This window comes from Bos javanicus, chromosome 16, assembly GCF_032452875.1.
Source record: "Bos javanicus breed banteng chromosome 16, ARS-OSU_banteng_1.0, whole genome shotgun sequence".
Taxonomy (NCBI): Eukaryota; Metazoa; Chordata; class Mammalia; order Artiodactyla; family Bovidae; genus Bos; species Bos javanicus.
Window position 1 is genome coordinate 76435705 of NC_083883.1, and position 21482 is coordinate 76457186.

General features: G+C 40.0%; 1 protein-coding gene across 1 annotated transcript in view; it reads right to left on the reverse strand.

Moving 5' to 3' along the window:
• The window catches only part of LOC133228185 (membrane cofactor protein-like), a 68809-nt gene that overhangs the window by 32965 nt on the left and 14362 nt on the right, over nucleotides 1-21482 (reverse strand). Inside the window, exons 4-5 of the mRNA XM_061383670.1 lie at nucleotides 5288-5373; nucleotides 2768-2962 (exon numbers count right to left, since the gene is read on the reverse strand). Of these exons, the coding sequence (XP_061239654.1) occupies nucleotides 2768-2962; nucleotides 5288-5373 (281 nt within the window). The remainder of the gene's footprint in view (nucleotides 1-2767; nucleotides 2963-5287; nucleotides 5374-21482) is intronic.

Sequence of the window (21482 nt, forward strand, 5' to 3'; positions counted from 1 at the left end):
TGGTTTTGGCCTCAGAGCAATGCTGTCCTCATGAATCGAGTTGAGGATTCCCTCTTCTTATATTTTCTTAAGGCTTTCTGTAGAACTGCTACCATCTATTCCTTAAATGTTTGGTAGAATTCCCCAGTGAGGACACAGGGTTTATAGTGCTCTTTGGGAGAAGGTTTAAGTTGTCAAATTTATAGGCATACAGTGGTTTGTTTTCTTCCTTATTATTCTTCAAATGTCTGTAGGATATTTTGTGATATTCTCCTTTTCACTATTGTTATTGGTAATTTGTATCTTTTTTCCTGTCAGACTGTCTGTAAGTTTATCTACTTCATCTATTTTCTCTAAGAACCAGGCTGATTTCTTTGATTATCCCTGTTTTGTGTCTCTTCTCAATTTCATGGATTTCTAACTATTATTTCCTTGTGTTTTCTTGCTTTGGGTTTAATTTGTTCTTCTTTTTTAGTTTCTTATGGTAGAACTTAGATGATTGATCTGAGAATTTTCTAACATAAGTATTTCACACTAAAAATATCTTTCTGAACAATACTTTTGCTGTATCCCACCTTTCGATATATTGATCTGTTGTGTTCTAATTTTTATTTGATTCAAAACACTTTCTAGCTGTCCTTTTGACTGCTTCTTTGACTCATAGGTTCCTTAGTAGTGTCTTGCATACTTTTCAAATATTTGGGAATTATACATATAACTTGCTTTTTCTATGATCCAGCGAATGTTGGCAATTTGATCTCTGGTCCCTCTGCCTTTTCTAAAACCAGCTTGAACATCTGGAAGTTTATGGTTCACGTATTGCTGAAGCCTGGCTTGGAGAATTTTGAGCATTACTTTACTAGCATGTGAAATGAGTGCAATTGTGCAGTAGTTTGAGCATTCTTTGGCATTGCCTTTCTTTGGGATTGGAATGAAAACTGACCTTTTCCAGTCCTGTGGCCACTGCTGAGTTTTCCAGATTTGCTGGCATATTGAGTGCAGCACTTTCACAGCATCATCTTGCAGGATTTGAAATAGCTCAACTGGAATTCCATCACCTCCACTAGCTTTGTTCGTAGTGATGCTTTCTAAGGCACATTTGACTTCACATTCCAGGATGTCTGGCTCTAGGTGAGTGATCACACCGTCGTGACTATCTTGGTCGTGAAGATCTTTTTTTGTACAGTTCTTCTGTGTATTCTTGCCACCTCTTCTTAATATCTTCTGCTTCTGTTAGGTCCATACCATTTCTGTCCTTTATTGTGCCTATCCTTGCATGAAATGTTCCCTTGGTATCTCTAATTTTCTTGAAGTGATCTCTAGTCTTTCCTATTCTGTTGTTTTCCTCTATTTCTTTGCATTGATTGCTGAGGAAGGCTTTCTTATCTCTTCTTGGTATTCTTTGGAACTCTGCATTCAGATGGGAATATCTTTCCTTTTCTCCTTTGCTTTTTGCTTCTTTTCTTTCCTCAGCTATTTGTAAGGCCTCCCCAGACAGCCATTTTGCTTTTTTGCATTTCTTTTCCATGGGGATGGTCTTGATCCCTGTTTCCTGTACAATGTCAGGAACCTCCGTCCATAGTTCATCAGGTACTTTGTCTATCAGATCTAGTCCCTTAAATCTATTTCTCACTTCCAACATTCAGAAAACTAAGATCATGACATCTGGTCCCATCACTTCATGGGAAATAGATGGGGAAACAGTGGAAACAGTGTCAGACTTTATTTTTGGGGGCTCCAAAATCACTGCAGATGGTGACTGCAGCCATGAAATTAAAAGACGCTTACTCCTTGGAAGGAAAGTTATGACCAACCTAGATAACACATTTCAAAGCAGAGACATTACTTTGCCAACAAAGGTCCATCTAGTCAAGGCTACGGTTTTTCCAGTAGTCATGTATGGATGTGAGAGTTGGACTGTGAAGAAAGCTGAGCACCAAAGAATTGATGCTTTTGAACTGTGGTGTTGGAGAAGACTCTTGAGAGTCCCTTGGACTGCAAGGAGATCCAACCAGTCCATCCTAAAGGAGATCAGTCCTGGGTGTTCATTGGAAGGACTGATGCTAAAGCTGAAACTCCAATACTTTGGCTACCTCATGGGAAGAGTTGACTCATTGGAAAAGACCCTGATGCTGGGAGGGATTGGGGGCAGGCAGAGAAGGGGACGACAGAGGATGGCTGGATGGCATCACCGAATCGATGGACATGAGTTTGAGTAGAATCCAGGAGTTGGTGATGGACAGGGAGGCCTGGTGTGTTGCGATTCATGGGGTCACAAAGAGTTAGTTGGACATGACTGAGCGACTGAACTGAACTGAATATTCCATTACACACATACACTATACCACACCACATCACACCATATCTTCTTTATCTATTCATATAGTGATGGATACTTAGTGGGTTAGTGTTTTAATATTCCTGTAGCCAGAAGTCTCAGAGATCTTGTAATACAAGATAAAATTTTCTTATTTCTTAAGCCAGGGTGTGTTGAGTTTTCTGATGCTTTCAAACAAACAAGAAAACCAAAAAGTTCTAGCTCATGCATATACACAGTAGCTCATGATGTATAAATTGGAATGCCAAGGACATGTGGAGTGACTGGTGGGGAACTCTGCAACTAGACTTATCTTTTAATTTGATTTGACCAATATTAAATTAAATTAGAAGTCAATTTAGCAAGAGGAGTAACTTTATGACTGTTTTGTTTACTTGTAGGTAAAACTATTTATGAAGTGCTTCCATGATCTTTGCAGACTCAGGAGGAAATAAATGGAAATATTATTACCTTTACACTCCGGAGGATCACTGCTCCATCTGTCATAATCAACACAAATAAGCGTACTCTCCCCAACAAGGGAATATTCATCTGGTCCATTTGAAGGATCACACATATAAATTACTATCTCATTATACTGATATTCATCCTTGTAAACGGTAAATCTTCCATTTTTTATATTTCCAGGTGTGGAACACAAAATCTCTTTAAAGGGGGGAAAAGGACATGAAGCAAAGATAAAATAGACAGCATTAGCAAAGTCCTGAACTTCCTTCAAATAATTCATAACATATGATTAATATAAGCTAGCTGTGAATCCAATATCCAATTAGAAGAAAGTCTCTATGTCAAAATGTACTATTTCAAATTCAAACGATTAATTTAGAAATTAACTTTTAGAATGAAGCTTATTCCTGAAATATGACATACATATATTTATCTGCAAGGCCATTCTAAGTTTTGTTTTCACTATCATAAAAGAGGCTGACAATTTAATGCAAAAATGTACTTGTGATTAAAAATAAAACTCTGTGCTAAGAAAATCCTTTATGATTTATAAATATCTCCACTAACAAATTGATTGTTAACATTAATACTATTACTATAATTAAGACTATTGCTGTCGTTTTTCAGTTTCATCCCTTTGAGAGTATGGTTAAATTTTTCAGAGGTTACAAACTGTGTGATTTTGCAATAGGCTGAATCCAGACGTCTTCCTTTAAGCCAGATATTAAAGTAATTTGCAGACTCCCTTGGTGTACAGAGGATAGGAATCCATGTGTCAGTGCAGAGGACATAGGTTTGATCCCTGGTCTGGGAAGACTCCACATGCTGTGGGAAGCTAAAGCTTGTGGGCCACAGCCACTGAAGCCGGAGGGTTCCAGGGCCTGCAACCCGCAGCTAACGAGCCCTGCGCTGCAGCCACTAAAGCCCTGCATCCAGAGCCTGTGCTCCACACCGCAGGAAGAGGCCTGCGCACCGAAACAAAGATCAGCCTCACATGGAAACGTGCAAAACCACCGGTCACTACAGAAATTCAAATCAAAATGACAATGAGATATCACCTCACACTGGTCAGAATGGCTATCACCAAAAAATCCACAAACAACAAATGCTGGAGAGGGTGTGGAGAGACGGAAACCCTCCTGCACTGTTGGTAGGAATGTAAATTGGTACAGCCACTATGGAGAACGGTATGGAGGCTCCTTAAAAAACTAAAAATAGAGCTACCGTATGACCCTGCAATCCCACTATTGGGCATATACCTAGAGAAAAACATGGCTCGAAAAGATACATGCCCCTCAGTGTCCATTGCAGCACTGTCTACAGCGGCCAAGACATGGAGACAACCCAAATGTTTATCGACATAGGAACGGATGAAGGAGAGGTGGTGTGTATATATATACAGCCATTAAAAAGAATGAATTAGGCCATTCACAGCAAAATACAGACGGACCTAGAGAGTGTGATCTGGAGTGAAATAAGTCAGACAGAGGAGAAACGTCATATGACATCCCTTGTATGTGAAAACTAGAAAGAAATCATACAAATGAACTTACTTAGAATACAGAAAGAGACTCACAGACTTAGAAAACGAACTCATGGTTGCCGAGGGGAAGGGATAGTTGAGGACTTTGAAAAGCTCATGTACACACTGCTATACTTAAAATGGATAACCAACAAAAACCTACTGTATAGCACATGGAACCCTGCTCAATGTTATGTGCCAACCTGGATGGGAGGGGGCCTTGGGGAAGAATAGATACATGTGTATGTACAGCTGATTCCTTCACTGTTCACTGAAACTATCACAAAATTATTAATCAACTATACTCCAATACAAAATGACTTTTGTGTAAAAATAAATAAATTAATTAAATAAAATAAAAAAGAGTAGCCTCTTGCTCACAGTAACTAGAGAACACCTGTGCATAGTAACAAAGACCCAGCATAACCAAAAATAAATTAACTTAAAAAAATTAAAAAGTGTGCGTGGAATCTAGAAAAAAATTAAATAATATGGAAAAAGGTAAAACAGTACCACAATTCTATTTGGTTTAAAATCTTTTGATTTTTCATAAAAATTTGTTGCATATATTTACATGTATTAAGATTACTCTCCTTAAAAATGAATTAATAATTATTTAAATTTTTTTCAGCTTTAATTAATTCCAGTATAATATTAATATCAATAGACATAACCCATATAAAGAAAAGCTCTTGGATGTCTACTTTAGTTTAAAAGAATAAAGGGATCCCTGCATCAAAGGGGCTTCCCTTGAGGTTCAACTGGTAAAGAATCTGCCAGCGATGCGGTAGACCTGGGTTCAATCCCTGGGTTGGGAAGATCCCCTGGAGAAGGAAAAGGCTCCCCACTCCAGTATTCTGGCCTGGAGAATCCCATCGACGGTATAGTCCTTGGGGTCGCAAAGAGTCAGACACAACTGAGCACCTTTCACTCACTCACACTCACCACATCAAAAAGTTGGAGAAATGCTGCTCTATATTCTAAAGAGAGGATGTACTTACTTTCACATATTGGGGAATCATCATTCCAGTTCACATTATTTTCAGAAATTTCACAATATAGAATTCTTGCTCCAATCAGATAAAAACTAAATGAGAAAAGAAAAGTTACTATGTTCTTTAGCAATTAGAAAATGTGGATAAAAATGAAAAAAATGTTTATAGGGTTGTCTTTCTACACTATAGTAAATTGAGGAAGACATTTCTTAAAATATCATAGATACGCTAAATCTGGAACTCAATTGAATAGAGAGTTTCTGCATGTGGACCCACTTTGGCCTACAGTAAAATGTGTAACTGTGAAGAAAGCTGAGCGCCGAAGAATTGATGCTTTTGAACTGTGGTGTTGGAGAAGACTCTTGAGAGTCCCTTGGACTGCAAGGAGATCCAACCAGTCCATCCTAAAGGAGATCAGTCCTGGGTGTTCTTTGGAAGGACTGATGCTAAAGCTGAAACTCCAATACTTTGGCCACCTCATGTGAAGAGTTGACTCATTGGAAAAGACTCTGATGCTGGGAGGGATTGGGGGCAGGAGGAGAAGGGGACGACAGAGGATGAGATGGCTGGATGGCATCACTGACTCGATGGACGTGAGTCTGAGTGAACTCCGGGAGTTGGTGATGGACAGGTGTTGGGAAGCCCGGTACAAAATAGCCGGTTGCGGGAAGTCCTTGGGAAAATGGCGAAGGGCCAGAAATATCCTGGCTTGGTGTGCTCGGGCAGAAAAACATCTCCTGCCTTTGGTTATGCCCGGCGCCAAGATTTAATAGTAAATATTAAGGATGTTGCTTGAGAAAACGGGTTATGGGATAAGCACACGGGTCACTTAGAGCGTGCTGTCCTGGAAATATTTTTACTGATTAGGTGTTAACCCCGTACGCGCTCTGCTGGCTGTATACTCTAAGCTCTTTGTTCCTGCTTTTATAAAAAGGCTTGACTGCAGAAATAAACTTGTCAGTCCGGGCAAGAGACTGTCCGAGTGTCCTTTCAGGTTCGTTGCTTCCAAGTCCCAGGGAGAAAGTCCCCAACAAGTGGCGCCATGAACAGGGACTTGAGAGGAAGGCTGAACAAAGCGACGAGCCCCTGCAGAAAGAGGCCAGCAGGATGGGACAACATAGCAGTGAAATTCCTTTCATTTCTATAATGCATCATTTTTTGAAACAAAACGGTGTTAATGTTTCAAGAGATCAGTTGAACGACTGCTATCATACTTTACTGGGCCAATTCATGGTTCCCAGAAGAGGGGACACGCAATCTAGACATATAGAAAAGGGTTAGAAATAGTGTTTTGCGAGCATATCGGCAAGGGTTACATGGTCACTCATACGGGCTATCATAGAACAAGTTGAAGGGCATAACGTTAATTTGGAAGTGAAAAACTATTCAATCTTTACATGAATATGAGCATAAGAAACAAGATATGCAAGGTTCTTTGAAATATAAGAATGTTATGCTCAATCAGACACAATCCTTAGAAAAACAACTGAGACATATATACAGGATATGTCAAAACTGAAGCCACTTAGAACAGAGGTCATTTCATTCAACAGACAGCCCAAACCTGAGGTTTCCCCTTCTGCTCCGCCTGTAACAGCAATTGCTACCTTTGCTCATACTAATCATTTCACTCCTCCTCGGGAGATGCCTGCTTGCGCTTTCCCTTTCCCAGTGCAATTTAATCAACCTGCCCAAGGCCAAAATACTTGGGCTAATCTAGATTTTGGCATGTTGTCTAGCTTTAAGAAAGCATGTGTTCTGTATGGACCTACTTCTCCTTACTGTATAGAATTTCTCAGAGGATGGGCTGACCATTGGATGCCATATGATTTTTTTCAAGTAGCAAAGATGGTTTTCAATCCTCAACAATTACTTCAATGGCAAATATGGGTTAATGATGAGGCCCAACAAATGCTGATTGACCAGCAATCTCATGGTAACCCTGCAAATTTAACCTACGATATACTCACTGGAACAAGAGCCATGGCCGATATGATTGCACAATTAGCTAATATTACCCCTCAGATGTTACATTTCATTAAAGAAACTGCCTGCAGGGCGTAAGCAAAGGTTGATAGCACTAACTCTGATGGTTCATTTGTTAAGATTATTCAAGGACATGAGGAGGAATATTCTCAATTTATAGGAAAATTAAAGGATGCAATTGAGAAATATATTAAGGATGTGACTTTATAAAATATTATTTTAAAACAACTTGCTTTTGAAAATGCTAATGAGGAATGTCAATCCGTGCTCAGACCAATTCGAGAGACTGGCTCTCTTATGGAATATTTGAAAGCATATAAGGACATCAGATCTATGTCCCATAGAACAAAATTGGCAGCATTGGAAACCTTTAATGTACAAAAAGCTGCTAATGCCAAATGTTTTAACTGTGGGAAGCCCAGCCATATTTAAAAACAATGTCACATGCCAACACAGGCCGGAAAAAATAATACTACTTCTAATAAGAAGAGACCCCCAAAAATATGTCCAAGATGTAAAAAGGGGCTTCATTGGCTGAATTAATGTCATTCTAAATTTGATAAGGATGGAAACACTTTGAACCCCGGTGCACAGCAAAAACAACAGGGAAACTGATAAAGGGGCCATCCTCTAGCCCCACTACAAAAGGAGGACCTAGCGTTATGATGCTACAAGCAGCTACATCTAAGAGTGCTTGTATTGATATACCTAGTCCTTATAATATGGAATTAATAGAATTATACAACACTCACAAAATTCCCACTGGATACTATGGCCTGATTCCACCCGGGACAATGGGACTGATTTTGGGACATAGTAGCTGCACAATGAGAGGTTTAATGGTATTGACTGGTGTTATGGATGAAGATTATGAAGGGGAAATACGTGTTATGGTAAATGTTGTGAAAATGGGAAATATATACTTACAAAAAGGGGAACGTTTTGCACAATTATTACTTTTGCCATATGTCAAACCAATGAAGGCATCTGATAAAGTTCGGCAGGGAGGCTTTGGCAGTACCAACCTTACTGCTGCACTACCCACCTTATTAAAGGAACATCAGAAACCCATACTTACTTTATGCATACAGGGAAAAAATTTCACAGGCATGTTAGATACTGGAGCTAACATTTCAATCATTGGAGCTGCAGAATGGCCCCTCGATTGGGGTAAGGTTGTGGCTCCTTCTAGACTATTAGGAGTGGGTGAAACTGATGCCACACAAACTTTTGTCAGTGCATCCTATTTACAAGTGTATGGCCCTGATCAAATTGTAGCTTATCTTAAACCATATATTACTAATATCCCTATCAATTTATGGGGATAGGATTTTCTTGAACAAACGAAAGCCACACTTTCTTTAAATGAACCTTTTTAATGGGGGCCATTGAGTTAACACCGCTGCCTCTCGATTGGGAATCTAATACCCCAGTATGGACACCTCAATGGACCCTAACTAAAGAAAAATTGGCAACTCTTACACAATTAGTAAATGAACAATTACAAAAAGCTCATATAGAACCTTCATTTTCCCCATGGAACTCCCCTATTTTTATAATAAAAAAGAAATCAGGAAAATGGTGAATGTTAATAGATTTAAGAAATGTTAGTAACACCATGTCACCTATGGGGCCCTTACAACCCGGATTGCCCTCCCCTTCTATGGTACCAAAAGGATGGTCTATAGTTATTATTGACTTACAAGACTGCTTTTTTACTATACCTTTGCACCCTAAAGATAGAAAACATTTTGCCTTTTCAGTTCCTTCTATAAATCACATGGCTCCTGTTAAAAGATTTCAATGGAAGGTGCTACCTCAGGGAATGATGAACTCTCCTACCATTTGCCAATAGCTCATATCTGTTTTATTACAACCTATTAGAGATAAATGTCCTACTGCGTTTATAATTCATTACATGGATGATATACTTCTTTCTATGAAATCTGAACTCTGTTTGCAACAGTTACGATGAAGTTACTACTACTCTTCAAAATCATGGCCTGCTTGTTGCGCCAGATAAAATTCAATGGAAAGCACCCTTTAATTATTTAGGACATGTTATAGAAGAATCTAAAATCAAACCTCAAAAAACTCAAATTTCTGTGCAATCTCTACGCATGCTGAATAATTTTCAAAAATTGCTAGGAAATATTAATTGGCTACGGCCATCTGTTGGCATCCCCACCTATGACTTACAAAATCTATTTAAAATTTTAGAGGGGTCCCCTGACCCTAATAGCCCTAGGCAGCTAACAAAAGAGGCCAAAGAAGAACTGGCCTTTATGGAGAAACGCATTCAACAATCTTTTTCAACTCGGCTAGATTATGATCAACCAGTTTCTTTATATATATTCCCCACTGAACATTCGCCCACTGCAATTATAGCTCAACATAGCCCAGTAGAATGGGTATATTGAGAAAATAGGGCACTTAATTGTGTCAGGAAGAAGCCATATACAAACTTTGGATTTGATCCATATGCAATACATGTTCCCTTGACAAAAAAGGAATTGCAAATTACCTTACAGTATAACTTGACCATGCAAATGGCATTAAGTGATTTTCAAAATGTTACCTCATTTCATTTGCCGAAAGGAAAATTATGGGACTTTCTACAATGTACTAAATTCATTGTAATTAATATCATTACATCCCAACCTATTTCCAATGCACCCACCTATTTCATTGATGGCAACAAGAAAGGCATTGCAGGGATTGTCGGCCCTGATATCAAAGAGAAATTACCCTCTACCTATTCTTCAGTACACAGAGTTGAATTGTATGCTTTATATGCTCTTTTGTCACTTCAACCATTATCCTTCAACGTATATACTGATTCCAAATACCTTGCTTCCCTTTTTCCTGATTTTGTTACCGCCTTTTTATACAACCTAGGTGAAGAATTATATACTCTCTTTTCACAGACTCAAGCTTTAATTCGCGCACGTACAGAGCCTTTCTTTATTGCACATATACGTGCTCATTCAGGTTTACCTGGCCCTCTGGTTGCAGGAAATGATGCTGTTGACAGGCTCATAGCTCCCATTTTTATGTCTGCCAATGACGAACACGCTAATCTTCATACCAGTGCTAACAGATTGCACTCTAGATACCATATTCCTCTCACTGAAGCGCGGCATATTATTAAAGCCTGTGATGTCTGCGCCCCTCTGCGCTTACGAACTATGATTTCAGGAGTTAATCCCCGGGGGCAACAGCCTAACTCCCTTTGGCAATCTGATTTCACTCACTGCTCCTTAGGAAAGTTTTCTTTGCTTTTTATCTCAGTTGATACATTTTCAGGCTTTATCTGGACAATACCTGTCTCTTCAGAATCCAGTAAACACACCATTTCCACACTCTTACTCACCTTCCCCATTATGGGGATTCCTTCTGTCTTGAAAACAGACAATGGACCTACATTCACCTCACATTCGTTTCGTTCATTTTTATCAGAATGGAACATAACACACGTTACAGGAATACCCTATAATCCTCAGGGTCAAGCCATTATTGAAAGAGCCCACCGCACCCTAAAAACTCATTTATTAAAACAGTAAGGGGGAATATAGAAGAGGAGATACACTTCTTATCCCATGAACCCTCAATTACTATTATCTTTAACTCTTTATTCCCTGAATTTTTTAAACTTAATAAAAAATAATTCTGACACTCGTGCAGAAGACAAAAACAGCAAATTAGAAATCAATACACCAATATGGTATAAGCAGTTTAATCAATGGCTGCCAGGAATCTTACGACTTCTAGACAAGGGTTATGGTCCTGTCGTTACAGATGGAGAGGAAATCTGGGTTCCCCTTCGCCATGTCCTTTACCGAGAAGGACCCCAAGACCAGACTCCCTCGGCAAGTGACGAAGTTGACACGAAGGGTCTCATCAATGACTTTGGAGGAGCCAATGAGGAAACACCGTCGTCTGAACCCTTACCCGACATGGGCTCAAGTGAAAAACATGACTCGTCAGGCTGAGCAGACACTGAAGAGTACTGGAACTCCTATGACTCCAGATAAGCTGTTTCTGGCAATGTTAGCTGTTCTTTCCTGTTCCTCTGGGTAAGTGCAGAATATGCTTATTGGGCATACATACCCAACCCACCACTTCTCTCCATAGTGGATTGGGTAGATAAAGCCCCTATGATCTTTACCAATGATAGCATGCATTTTCCAAGTCCCTGGTCCATAAAGCGACCAATCCATGAAGAAGATGCGGGAAAGCCAATCAACATTTCCGTGGAATTCAAAACCTTGCCTATCTGTTTCGGATCTCACCCACTTTGCGTGACTATCTTCCCACAGTGGTGGGCATACTCTGCCAACAATGGGACTGCTTTGCGTCTGGGAATGTTTGCTGTGGCATCTTTCTTACTTAATGGCTCCAAGTGACATTATCCAGGCCAGATAGCCAACTATTCGAACATGCTTTTTCAACCAGAGGAACCTTCATGTCACACTGTATCTTGGAGAAGAAAACAGGAGATACAACCGTTACATTGGTCTGATTGTCGAGGCCAATTTGGGAAAGTTTCTATAATTCAGCAAAATCATACTAATCATACATTTAAATTTGTTGATTGGGGACCTCACGGGTTGTTTGTAAACTGTTCTGAAGAGCAAGAAGAACATCATAACTGCTCCTGGTTTAATAGATCAAGCATTGGAGGCTTTCATAAATCTAAGACAAGTTTCTGGACTGATAAGGACATATTGCTGAATTGGTATAATGGGGGCTTATCACCCCCACGGCCCAGGATTGTCGTCCCCATTGTGGGGCCAAAGCAATGGCACATTTGGAAAATTCCAGCAGCCTTAAAGCACTTCGCTAGTGTTTATGGGACTATGGGTATGTTTCGTCCTTCTAATTATACCTTCCTATACAATAGTACTGGCTATATTCAATCATTAGAGAAGGCAATGTCACCCCACTCCAGTACTCTTGCCTGGAGAATCCCATGGACAGAGGAGCCTGGTAGGCTGCAGTCCATGGGGTTGCTAGAGTTGGACACGACTGAGCGACTTCACTTTCACTTTTTACTTTCATGCATTGGAGAAGGAAATGGCAACCCACTCCAATGTTCTTGTCTGGAGAATCCCAGGGACGGGGGAGCCTGGTGGGCTGCCGTCTATGGGGTCGCACAGAGTTGGACACGACTGAAGCGACTTAGCTGCAGTAGCAGCAGCATATTCAATCATGTGTTCACCTTCCATATTTGTTTATTGTAGGGCATTTTGATATTGACTTATTGACCAAGATTGTCAATTGTACTGCATGTGCATTGTATACCTGCCTTAATCACACCATTTCATATCACAATGCTAGCATTGCACTAGTTAAACAAAGATCTGAGTTATGGCTTCCCGTAAACTTAACTGAGACTTGGACTGATTCTGTATTTCTTTCTGTATTGTTGAAAACTGGACTTAGGTGATCTAAGTGCATCATTGGGTGGATTGTTACAGGCATCTTAAGCCTTATCTCCACTGTGACTGTAGGAACTTTGTCCGGTATGGCTTTACATAATTATATACAAAATCATGATTTTATCACTGCTTGGCGCAAAGACTCTCATGATCTTCGGACTCGACAAACTCAAATAGATCAGCAATTACAAACACGAATTAATGAGTTACAAACTGCGGTTATCCACTCAGGAGATCAAGTGCAGCAACTGGCTCTCCAAACACGTATATGTTGTCACTGGAATTTTACTTCTTTTTGTCTGACTAACATGCCCTATAATAGCACTGAATATCCTTGGGATAAAGTTAGAGCGCATTTGCAGGATCTCACAGATAACTCAAGTTTAGACATCAATTTGTTGAAACAACAAGTTGCTAATTTTCAAGTTAAGGTACCTAAGGAATTGTACAGCACTCAATTTTATGATACTTTAACCAAAACCCTATCATCTCTAGATCCTAGAGCTTGGTTTTCAGGAAGCAACATTTTTATATATGTATTAATCACCCTGCTTTTTCTGTCATTGCTTATAGGATATAGATGTCTCTACTCGAGACTCCATGCCTCCCACAATGGAGTCCAACTAGCAGCTTCCATGCTTAAATTAAAAACAAAAGAAGGATATGTTGGGAAGCCCAGTACAAAATAGCCAGTTGGAGGAAGTCCTTGGGAAAATGGTGAAGGGCCAGAAATATCCCAGCTTGGTGTGCTCGGGCAGAAAAACATCTCCTGCCTTTGGTTATGCCCGGTGCCAAGATTTAATAATAAATACTAAGGATGTTGCTTGAGAAAATGGGTTATGGGATAAGGACATGGGTCACTTAGAGCGCACCGTCCTTGAAATATTTTTACTGATTAGGTGTTAACCCCGTACACGCTCTGCTGGCTGTATACTCTAAGCTCTTTGTTCCTACTTCTATAAAAAGGCTTGACTGCAGCAATAAACTTGTCAGTCCGAGCAAGAGACTGTCCGAGTGTCCTTCTTTCAGGTTCGTTTCTTCCAAGTCCTGGGGAGAAAATCCCCAACAACAGGGAGGCCTGGCGTGCTGCGATTCATGGGGTCACAAAGAGTCGGACACGACTGAACAACTGAACTGAGCTGAACTGAAAATGTGTAAATTACTGTCACGCTGGTCAGTGCAGCCCCTCTGCTCCCTCTGGCAAGTGTATTACACACTGACTTCTACTCTTTGCTCACACCATTTTGCTCAGTAAGGGCTGAGCAGAGAGATCAGGGCCCTAGAACTTGCCGCCTGGATTCAAGTTCCAGCTCCATGACTGCCTTGAGCTTGAGAAATCTCTTAATGCTTCCCTAATGCTTCCCTGACATAACTCATGTGATTGTTCTGAGGATTGGATGAGATAGCCTCCGGCACATAGTGAGTACGAGGCAAGTTTTAACTCTTATTGCTAGTTTTTTAGATCAGAATACACATGCACCTTATTTTATTTCTCTTAACTTTTTGAGATTTTAACAAACTGAAGGTGTGTGGCAACCCTGCATTGAGCAAATTCATTTGTGCCATTTTCCCAACAATGTTTGCTCCGTTTGTTTCTCCTGGCACAGTTTGGTAAATATCACATATTTCAAACTTTATTACTGTTATTATATTTGTTGTGGTCATCTGTGATCACTGCTATTGAATGTTACTACTATGACTTACTGCAGGCTTAGATTTGGCAATACGTTATTTTAAAGTTAATATATGTACACTTTTCAGATATAATTCTAATCACAGTAGACTATGGTATATGTTGTTGCTGTTGTTGTAAACATATGTGAAAAATTCATTTTACTTGCTCTATTGCGGTGGTCTGGAACTGAACTTGCAACATCTCCAAGGTATGTCTTCACCTTCCTAGGATTATGGGCTTCCCTAGTGGCTCAAGGGTAAAGAATCTGCCTGCAATGCGGAAGACCCAGGTTCCATTCCTGGGTTGGGACGATCCCTTGGAGTAGGAAATGGCAACCCACTCCAGTTTTCTTGCCTAGAGAAGCCCATGGACAAAGGATCCCAGCGGGCTACTGTTTATAGGGTTGCGAAGAGTCGGACATAACTCAGTCACTTGACTTCTTAGGAGTAGCTCAGGAATACTCCTACTTGATGAAATTTTCTGTGATGATTTAAATTCACAATACACACTCTCTTCCTTCTGGAAGTTCACTGTAATGATTGTGAGTGATTCTATCTATTTGATACTTCTTCTCATTTACTACTACGCTTTGACTCCTCTTTGTGTATGCTGTATTTCTCAAGAAGGATACAACTTCTTTGGGAAAAATCTATGTAGTAAAGTTTTGGCATCCCTCAAAGTATCTAGCAGAGCCTCTCTATATAAATATTCACTGAATGTTCCATTATTTTTAATTGACCACATTAAAAAATACCCTATCTGCTTCCAGCTGACTTTTTCCACAAGGCTCACTCATTGATTTTAGATTGCAATGTGTATTTCTGGGAGGACAGCAATTTAAGAAGTATCAGGAATCTGCCTCCCCACCTTGATAACAATTGCACCGGTAGAATCTGCCTGATGTCACTATTTTGGAACTCTGCCTTCTGTTGATAGTTTACAGTTTCCGTGAAGATGGAGGCAGGCAAATTGACTTGTTTTGGTCAATCTCAACTCTTGTCTAGCACAGTGGGAGTGACCCATCCTCACCCATAGCAGCGTGGCAGGGTTCTCTGCATGTGTTCCCAGAGCAGCTTACAAGTAGCTTGTGGGAGCCAAAGTGGGCAAAAAGGACCCTGCCCTCCAAATATGAGGCTCTGTGTTCTTGTCACCGATTGCTGCTTCTGATCACAGATAATCAAAGAGATGGACTTCCATTTTTGTCGCCCCTTGCCCCATTCTTGCAAGCCCCTCCTATCCTGGATGAAGTAACTTAAAGGGGCTTAAATATTTAGTGGCCTTTGTTCCCCCTTTCATTGTTTGCTTTTTCCTCTTTCAGGAGCCAGACATTCAACATCAGGACATTCAAAAGCAACTGCATGTGTAGGGGAAATAAGTAGGTGATCGTGTATGCCCAGGGAAAGGCTCAGGAAAGACCTAGATAATCTTCAGTTTATATAGCAGGCTGATATTCATCATAGAGATACAAAAAACATTAACACAAAAGAGCAACCCCCAGGTAAGAGGGGAAATCTAATTTTCAGAATTACCAAAGTATTAGATTCAAGTGTTTTTTGTTCAGTAAGAAAATCACAATGCATACAAAGAAACAAGAGTACAAGCCTTTCAAAGGAAGAAATAAATAAAAAGAAATTGTCTTTGAAAAAGAACTGATGGAGAGAGGAGCCAAGATGGCGGAGGAGTAGGACGGGGAGAACACTTTCTCCCCCACAAATTCATCAAAAGAGCATTTAAACGTTGAGTAAATTCCACAAAACAACTTCTGAATGCCGGCAGAGGACATCAGGCACCCAGAAAAGCAACCCAACTCTTCGAAAGGAGGTAGGAAAAAATATAAAAGACAAAAAAAGAGACAAAAGAGGGAGGGATGGAGTTCCGTCCCGGAAAGGGAGTCTTAAAAACAGAGAAGTTTCCAAACACCAGGAAACCTTCTCACTGCCGAATCTGTGCCGAGCTTTGGAAGCACAGAGGGCAACATAACAGGGAGAAAAAATAAATAAACAATTAAAACTCGCAGATTGCGAGCCCAAGGTAACTCCCCCAGTGGAGAAGCAGTGCAGACGCCTGCACACGCCATTAGCAAGCGGGGGCTGGGCAGGGAGGCGCGGCGCGGGCTGCATCGCTTAGAGTAGGAGTCTGGCCTGAATACCCCGAGCGCTATCTCAGCGAAATAATTTGGGCTAGCAAACCAGACTGTGGGATATCTACCACGCGAAAAGCCAGCCCCAACCTAAGACACCGCCAGGCCTGCACACGGAACAAAGGACTGAACAGAGATAGCCGGCTGCAGACCTTCCCCCTCCGGTGACAGGCAGCCAGAGCCGGAAGGGAGCAATCGCAGCCCCAGACAGACATTATCTATAAAACTGTAAGCAGGCTTCTTTGCTAACTAAAACTTCTTGGGGGTCTGGACGGTCAACATCTGCCTGAGAAGGTGCGCCGGTTTTACACCCAGATAACCGAGTGGCGGGGAGGCGATAAGTCGCAGCATTGGCGCTCGCCAAACACCTCATCACCTGAGCTGCTCGGACCTGGGAAGAGCACAAAACGCAGGCCCAACTGAGTCTGCGCCTCTGAGGACTACCTGAGTGCCTGAACCTGAGCGGTTTGGACCTGGGAGGTGCATGCAGCCCTGGCCCGGCCTCGGATTGTTCCCGGCGGAACAACCTAGAGCCCGAGCAGTGTGGGCAGGGAGGCTACACGCACCGTGAGCGGGGGCAGACCCAGGGTGGCTGAGGCACTGCGAGCCCACGCCAGTGTTATTTGTTTGCAGCATCCCTCCCTCCCTCCCCACAGAGCGACTGAACAAGTAAGCCTTAAAAAAAAAAAAAAAAAAGTGTCCTCCACCGTGCCCTTTGTGTCAGGGCGGAAACCAGACACTGAAGAGACCAGCAAACAGAAGAAGTTATAACAGAAGGAAACACCTTGGAAGCTACAGGCAATAGATTAAACCCTGTGGTTACTACAGACTACATAGGAAGGGGCCTATAGATCTTGAGAAATATAAGTCAGACCAAGGAACTAGCCAAAAATGAACTGAACATGCAATACTCACAACAAAACCAAAGAAAGTCCTAGATATATTTTTACTATTTTTACGATCATTCTTTTTTTTTTTTTAATTTTTTTAAAAAAAATTTTAAGTCCTCTATTGTTCTTTTAATTTTCACTTTTATAACATATTACTTTGCAAAAAAAAAAAAAAAGACCCTATTTTTTTCTTCTTCAGCAAACTTCATATATATATATTTTATAATTTTTGACCTTGTTTTTTTTTTCTTCTTTTCTTTAACATTGTATTTTTGAAATTCCAAAGTCTACTCTAGATTTTTAATTGTAGCTTTTTGGTATATGTTATCAATTTTGTACCTATAGTTCTTCTTATAATTTCTGTGACTTTTTTTTTTCTTTTCTCTGTTTCTTTCTCTTCTCCTTTTATATAACATTGTATATCTGAAATTCCAAACTCTACTCTAGATTTTTAATTTATGCTTTTTGGTATTTGATATCAATTTTGTACCTGTATTTTCTTTATAATTTTTGCGACATTGTTTGTTTTTGTTTGTTTGTTTTCTCTCTTTATTTTTCTTCTTCTTTTTTTTTAACATTGTATTTTTGAAATTCCAAACTCTACTCTAGATTTTTAATTTTTGCTTTTTGGTATTAGTTATCAAATTTGTACCTGTATTTTCTTTATAATTTTCGCGACCTTGTTTGTTTTTGTTTGTCCGTTTTTTCTCTCTTTCTTTTCCTTCTTCTTTTCTTTAACATCGTATTTTTGGAATTCCAGACTCTACTCTAGATCTTTAATTTTTGCTTTTATGTATTTGTTACCAATTTTGTACCTTTAAGAACCCAATCTTCAGGACCCATTTTTCACTAGGGAGCAAGATTACTGGCTTGACTGCTCTCTCTCCCTTTGGACTCCTTTTTCTCCACCAGGTCTCCTGTGTCTCCTCCCTAACCCCTCTCTACTCTACCCAACTCTGTGAATTTCTGTGTGTTCCAGATGGTGGAGAACACTTAGGGAACTGATTACTGGCTGGATCTGTCTCCCTCCTTTTCAATCCCCCCTTTTATCCTTCTGGCCACCTCTGTCACCTTCCTCCTTCTTCTCTTCTCTGTATAACTCCGTGAACATCTCTGAATGGTCCAGTTGTGGAGTGCACATAAGGAAGTGACTACTGGCTAGCCCACTCTCTCCACTATTGATTCCATCTCATCTCATTTGGGTCACCTCTAACTCCCTCCTCCCTCTTCTCTTCTCCATGTAATGCTGTGAACCTCTCTGAGTGACCCTCACAGTAGAGAAACTTTTCATCTTTAACGTAGATGTTTTATCAATGGTGCTGTATAGAAGGAGAAGTTTTGAAACTACTGTAAAAATAAGACCGATAACTGGAAGCAGGAGGCTTAAGTCCAAACCCTGACTCCAGGGAACTCCTGACTCCAAGGAACATTAATTGACAGGAGCTCATCAAACGCCTCCATACCTACACTGAAACCAAGCACCACACAAGGGCCAACAAGTTCCAGGGCAAGACACACCAAGCAAATTCTCCAGCAACAAAGGAGCACAGCCCTGAGCTTCAAGATACAGGCTGCCCAAAGTCACCCCAAAACCATAGACATCTCATAACTCATTACTGGACACTTCATTGCACTCCAGAGAGAAGAAATACAGCTCCACCCACCAGAACACTGACACAAATTTCCCTAACCAGGAAACCTTGACAAACCACCTGTACAAACCCACACACAGCGAGGAAACGCCACAATAAAGAGAACTCCACAAACTGCCAGAATACAGAAAGGACACCCTAAACTCAGCAATTTAAACAAGATGAAGAGACAGAGGAATACCCAGCAGATAAAGGAACAGGATAAATGCCCACCAAACCAAACAAAAGAGGAAGAGATAGGGAATCTACCTGATAAAGAATTCCGAATAATGATAGTGAAATTGATCCAAAATCTTGAAACTAAAATGGAATCACAGATAAATAGCCTGGAGACAAGGATTGAGAAGATGCAAGAAAGGTTTAACAAGGACCTACAAGAAATAAAAAAGAATCAATATATAATGAATAATGCAATAAATGAAACTAAAAACACTCTGGAGGCAACAAATAGTAGAATAACAGAGGCAGAAGATAGGATTAGTGAATTAGAAGATAGAATGGTAGAAATAAATGAATCAGAGAGGATAAAAGAAAAACGAATTAAAAGAAATGAGGACAATCTCAGAGACCTCCAGGACAATATTAAACACTACAACATTCGAATCATAGGGGTTCCAGAAGAAGAAGACAAAAAGAAAGACCATGAGAAAATACTTGAGGAGATAATAGTGGAAAACTTCCCTAAAATGGGGAAGGAAATAATCACCCAAGTCCAAGAAACCCAGAGAGTCCCAAACAGGATAAACCCAAGGTGAAACACCCCAAGACACATATTAATCAAATTAACAAAGATCAAACACAAAGAACAAATATTAAAAGCAGCAAGGGAAAAACAACAAATAACACACAAGGGAATTCCCATAAGGATAACAGCTGATCTTTCAATAGAAACTCTTCAAGCCAGGAGGGAATGGCAAGACATACTTAAAATGATGAAAGAAAATAACCTACAGCCCAGATTATTGTACCCAGCAAGGATCTCATTCAAGTATGAAGGAGAAATCAAAAGCTTTTCAGACAAGCAAAAGCTGAGAGAATTCTGCACCACCAAACCAGCTCTCCAACAAATACTAAAGGATATTCTCTAGACAGGAAACACAAAAACGGTGTATAAATTCGAACCCAAAACAATAAAGTAAATGGCAACAGGATCATACTTATCAGTAATTACCTTAAACGTAAATGGGTTGAATGCCCCAACCGAAAGACAAAGACTGGCTGAATGGATACAGAAACAAGACCCCTACATATGTTGTCTACAAGAGACCCACCTCAAAACAGGGGACACATTACAGACTGAAAGTGAAGGGCTGGAAAAAGATTTTCCATGCAAATAGGGACCAAAAGAAAGCAGGAGTAGCAATACTCATATCAGATAAAATAGACTTTAAAACAAAGGCTGTGAAAAGAGACAAAGAAGGTCACTACATAATGATCAAAGGATCAATCCAAGAAGAAGATATAACAATTATAAATATATATGCACCCAACACGGGAGCACCGCAGTATGTAAGACAAATGCTAACAAGTATGAAAGGAGAAATTAACAATAACACAATAATAGTGGGAGACTTTAATACCCCACTCACACCTATGGATAGATCAACTAAACAGAAAATTAACAAGGAAACACAAACTTTAAACGATACAATAGACCAGTTAGACCTAATTGATACCTATAGGACATTTCATCCCAAAACAAGGAATTTCACCTTTTTCTCAAGCACACATGGAACCTTCTCCAGGATAGATCACATCCTGGGCCATAAAGCTAGCCTTGGTAAATTCAAAAAAATAGAAATCATTCCAAGCATCTTTTCTGACCACAATGCAGTAAGATTAGATCTCAATTACAGGAGAAAAACTATTAAAAATTCCAACATATGGAGGCTGAACAACACACTGCTGAATAACCAACAAATCACAGAAGAAATCAAAAAAGAAATCAAAATTTGCATAGAAACAAATGAAAATGAAAACACAACAACCCACCCGTGGGACACGGTGAAAGCAGTCCTAAGGGGAAAGTTCATAGCAATACAGGCACACCTCAAGAAACAAGAAAAAGTCAAATAAATAACCTAACTCTACACCTAAAGCAACTAGAAAAGGAAGAAATGAAGAACCCCAGGGTTAGTAGAAGGAAAGAAATTTTAAAAATTAAAGCAGAAATAAATGCAAAAGAAACAAAAGAGACCAGAGCAAAAATCAACAAAACCAAAAGCTGGTTCTTTGAAAGGATAAATAAAATTGACAAACCATTAGCCAGACTCATCAAGAAACAAAGGGAGAAAAATCAAATCAATAAAATTAGAAACGAAAATGGAGAGATCACAACAGACAACACAGAAATACAAAGGATCATAAGACACTACTATCAACAATTACATGCCAATAAAATGGACAACGTGGAAGAA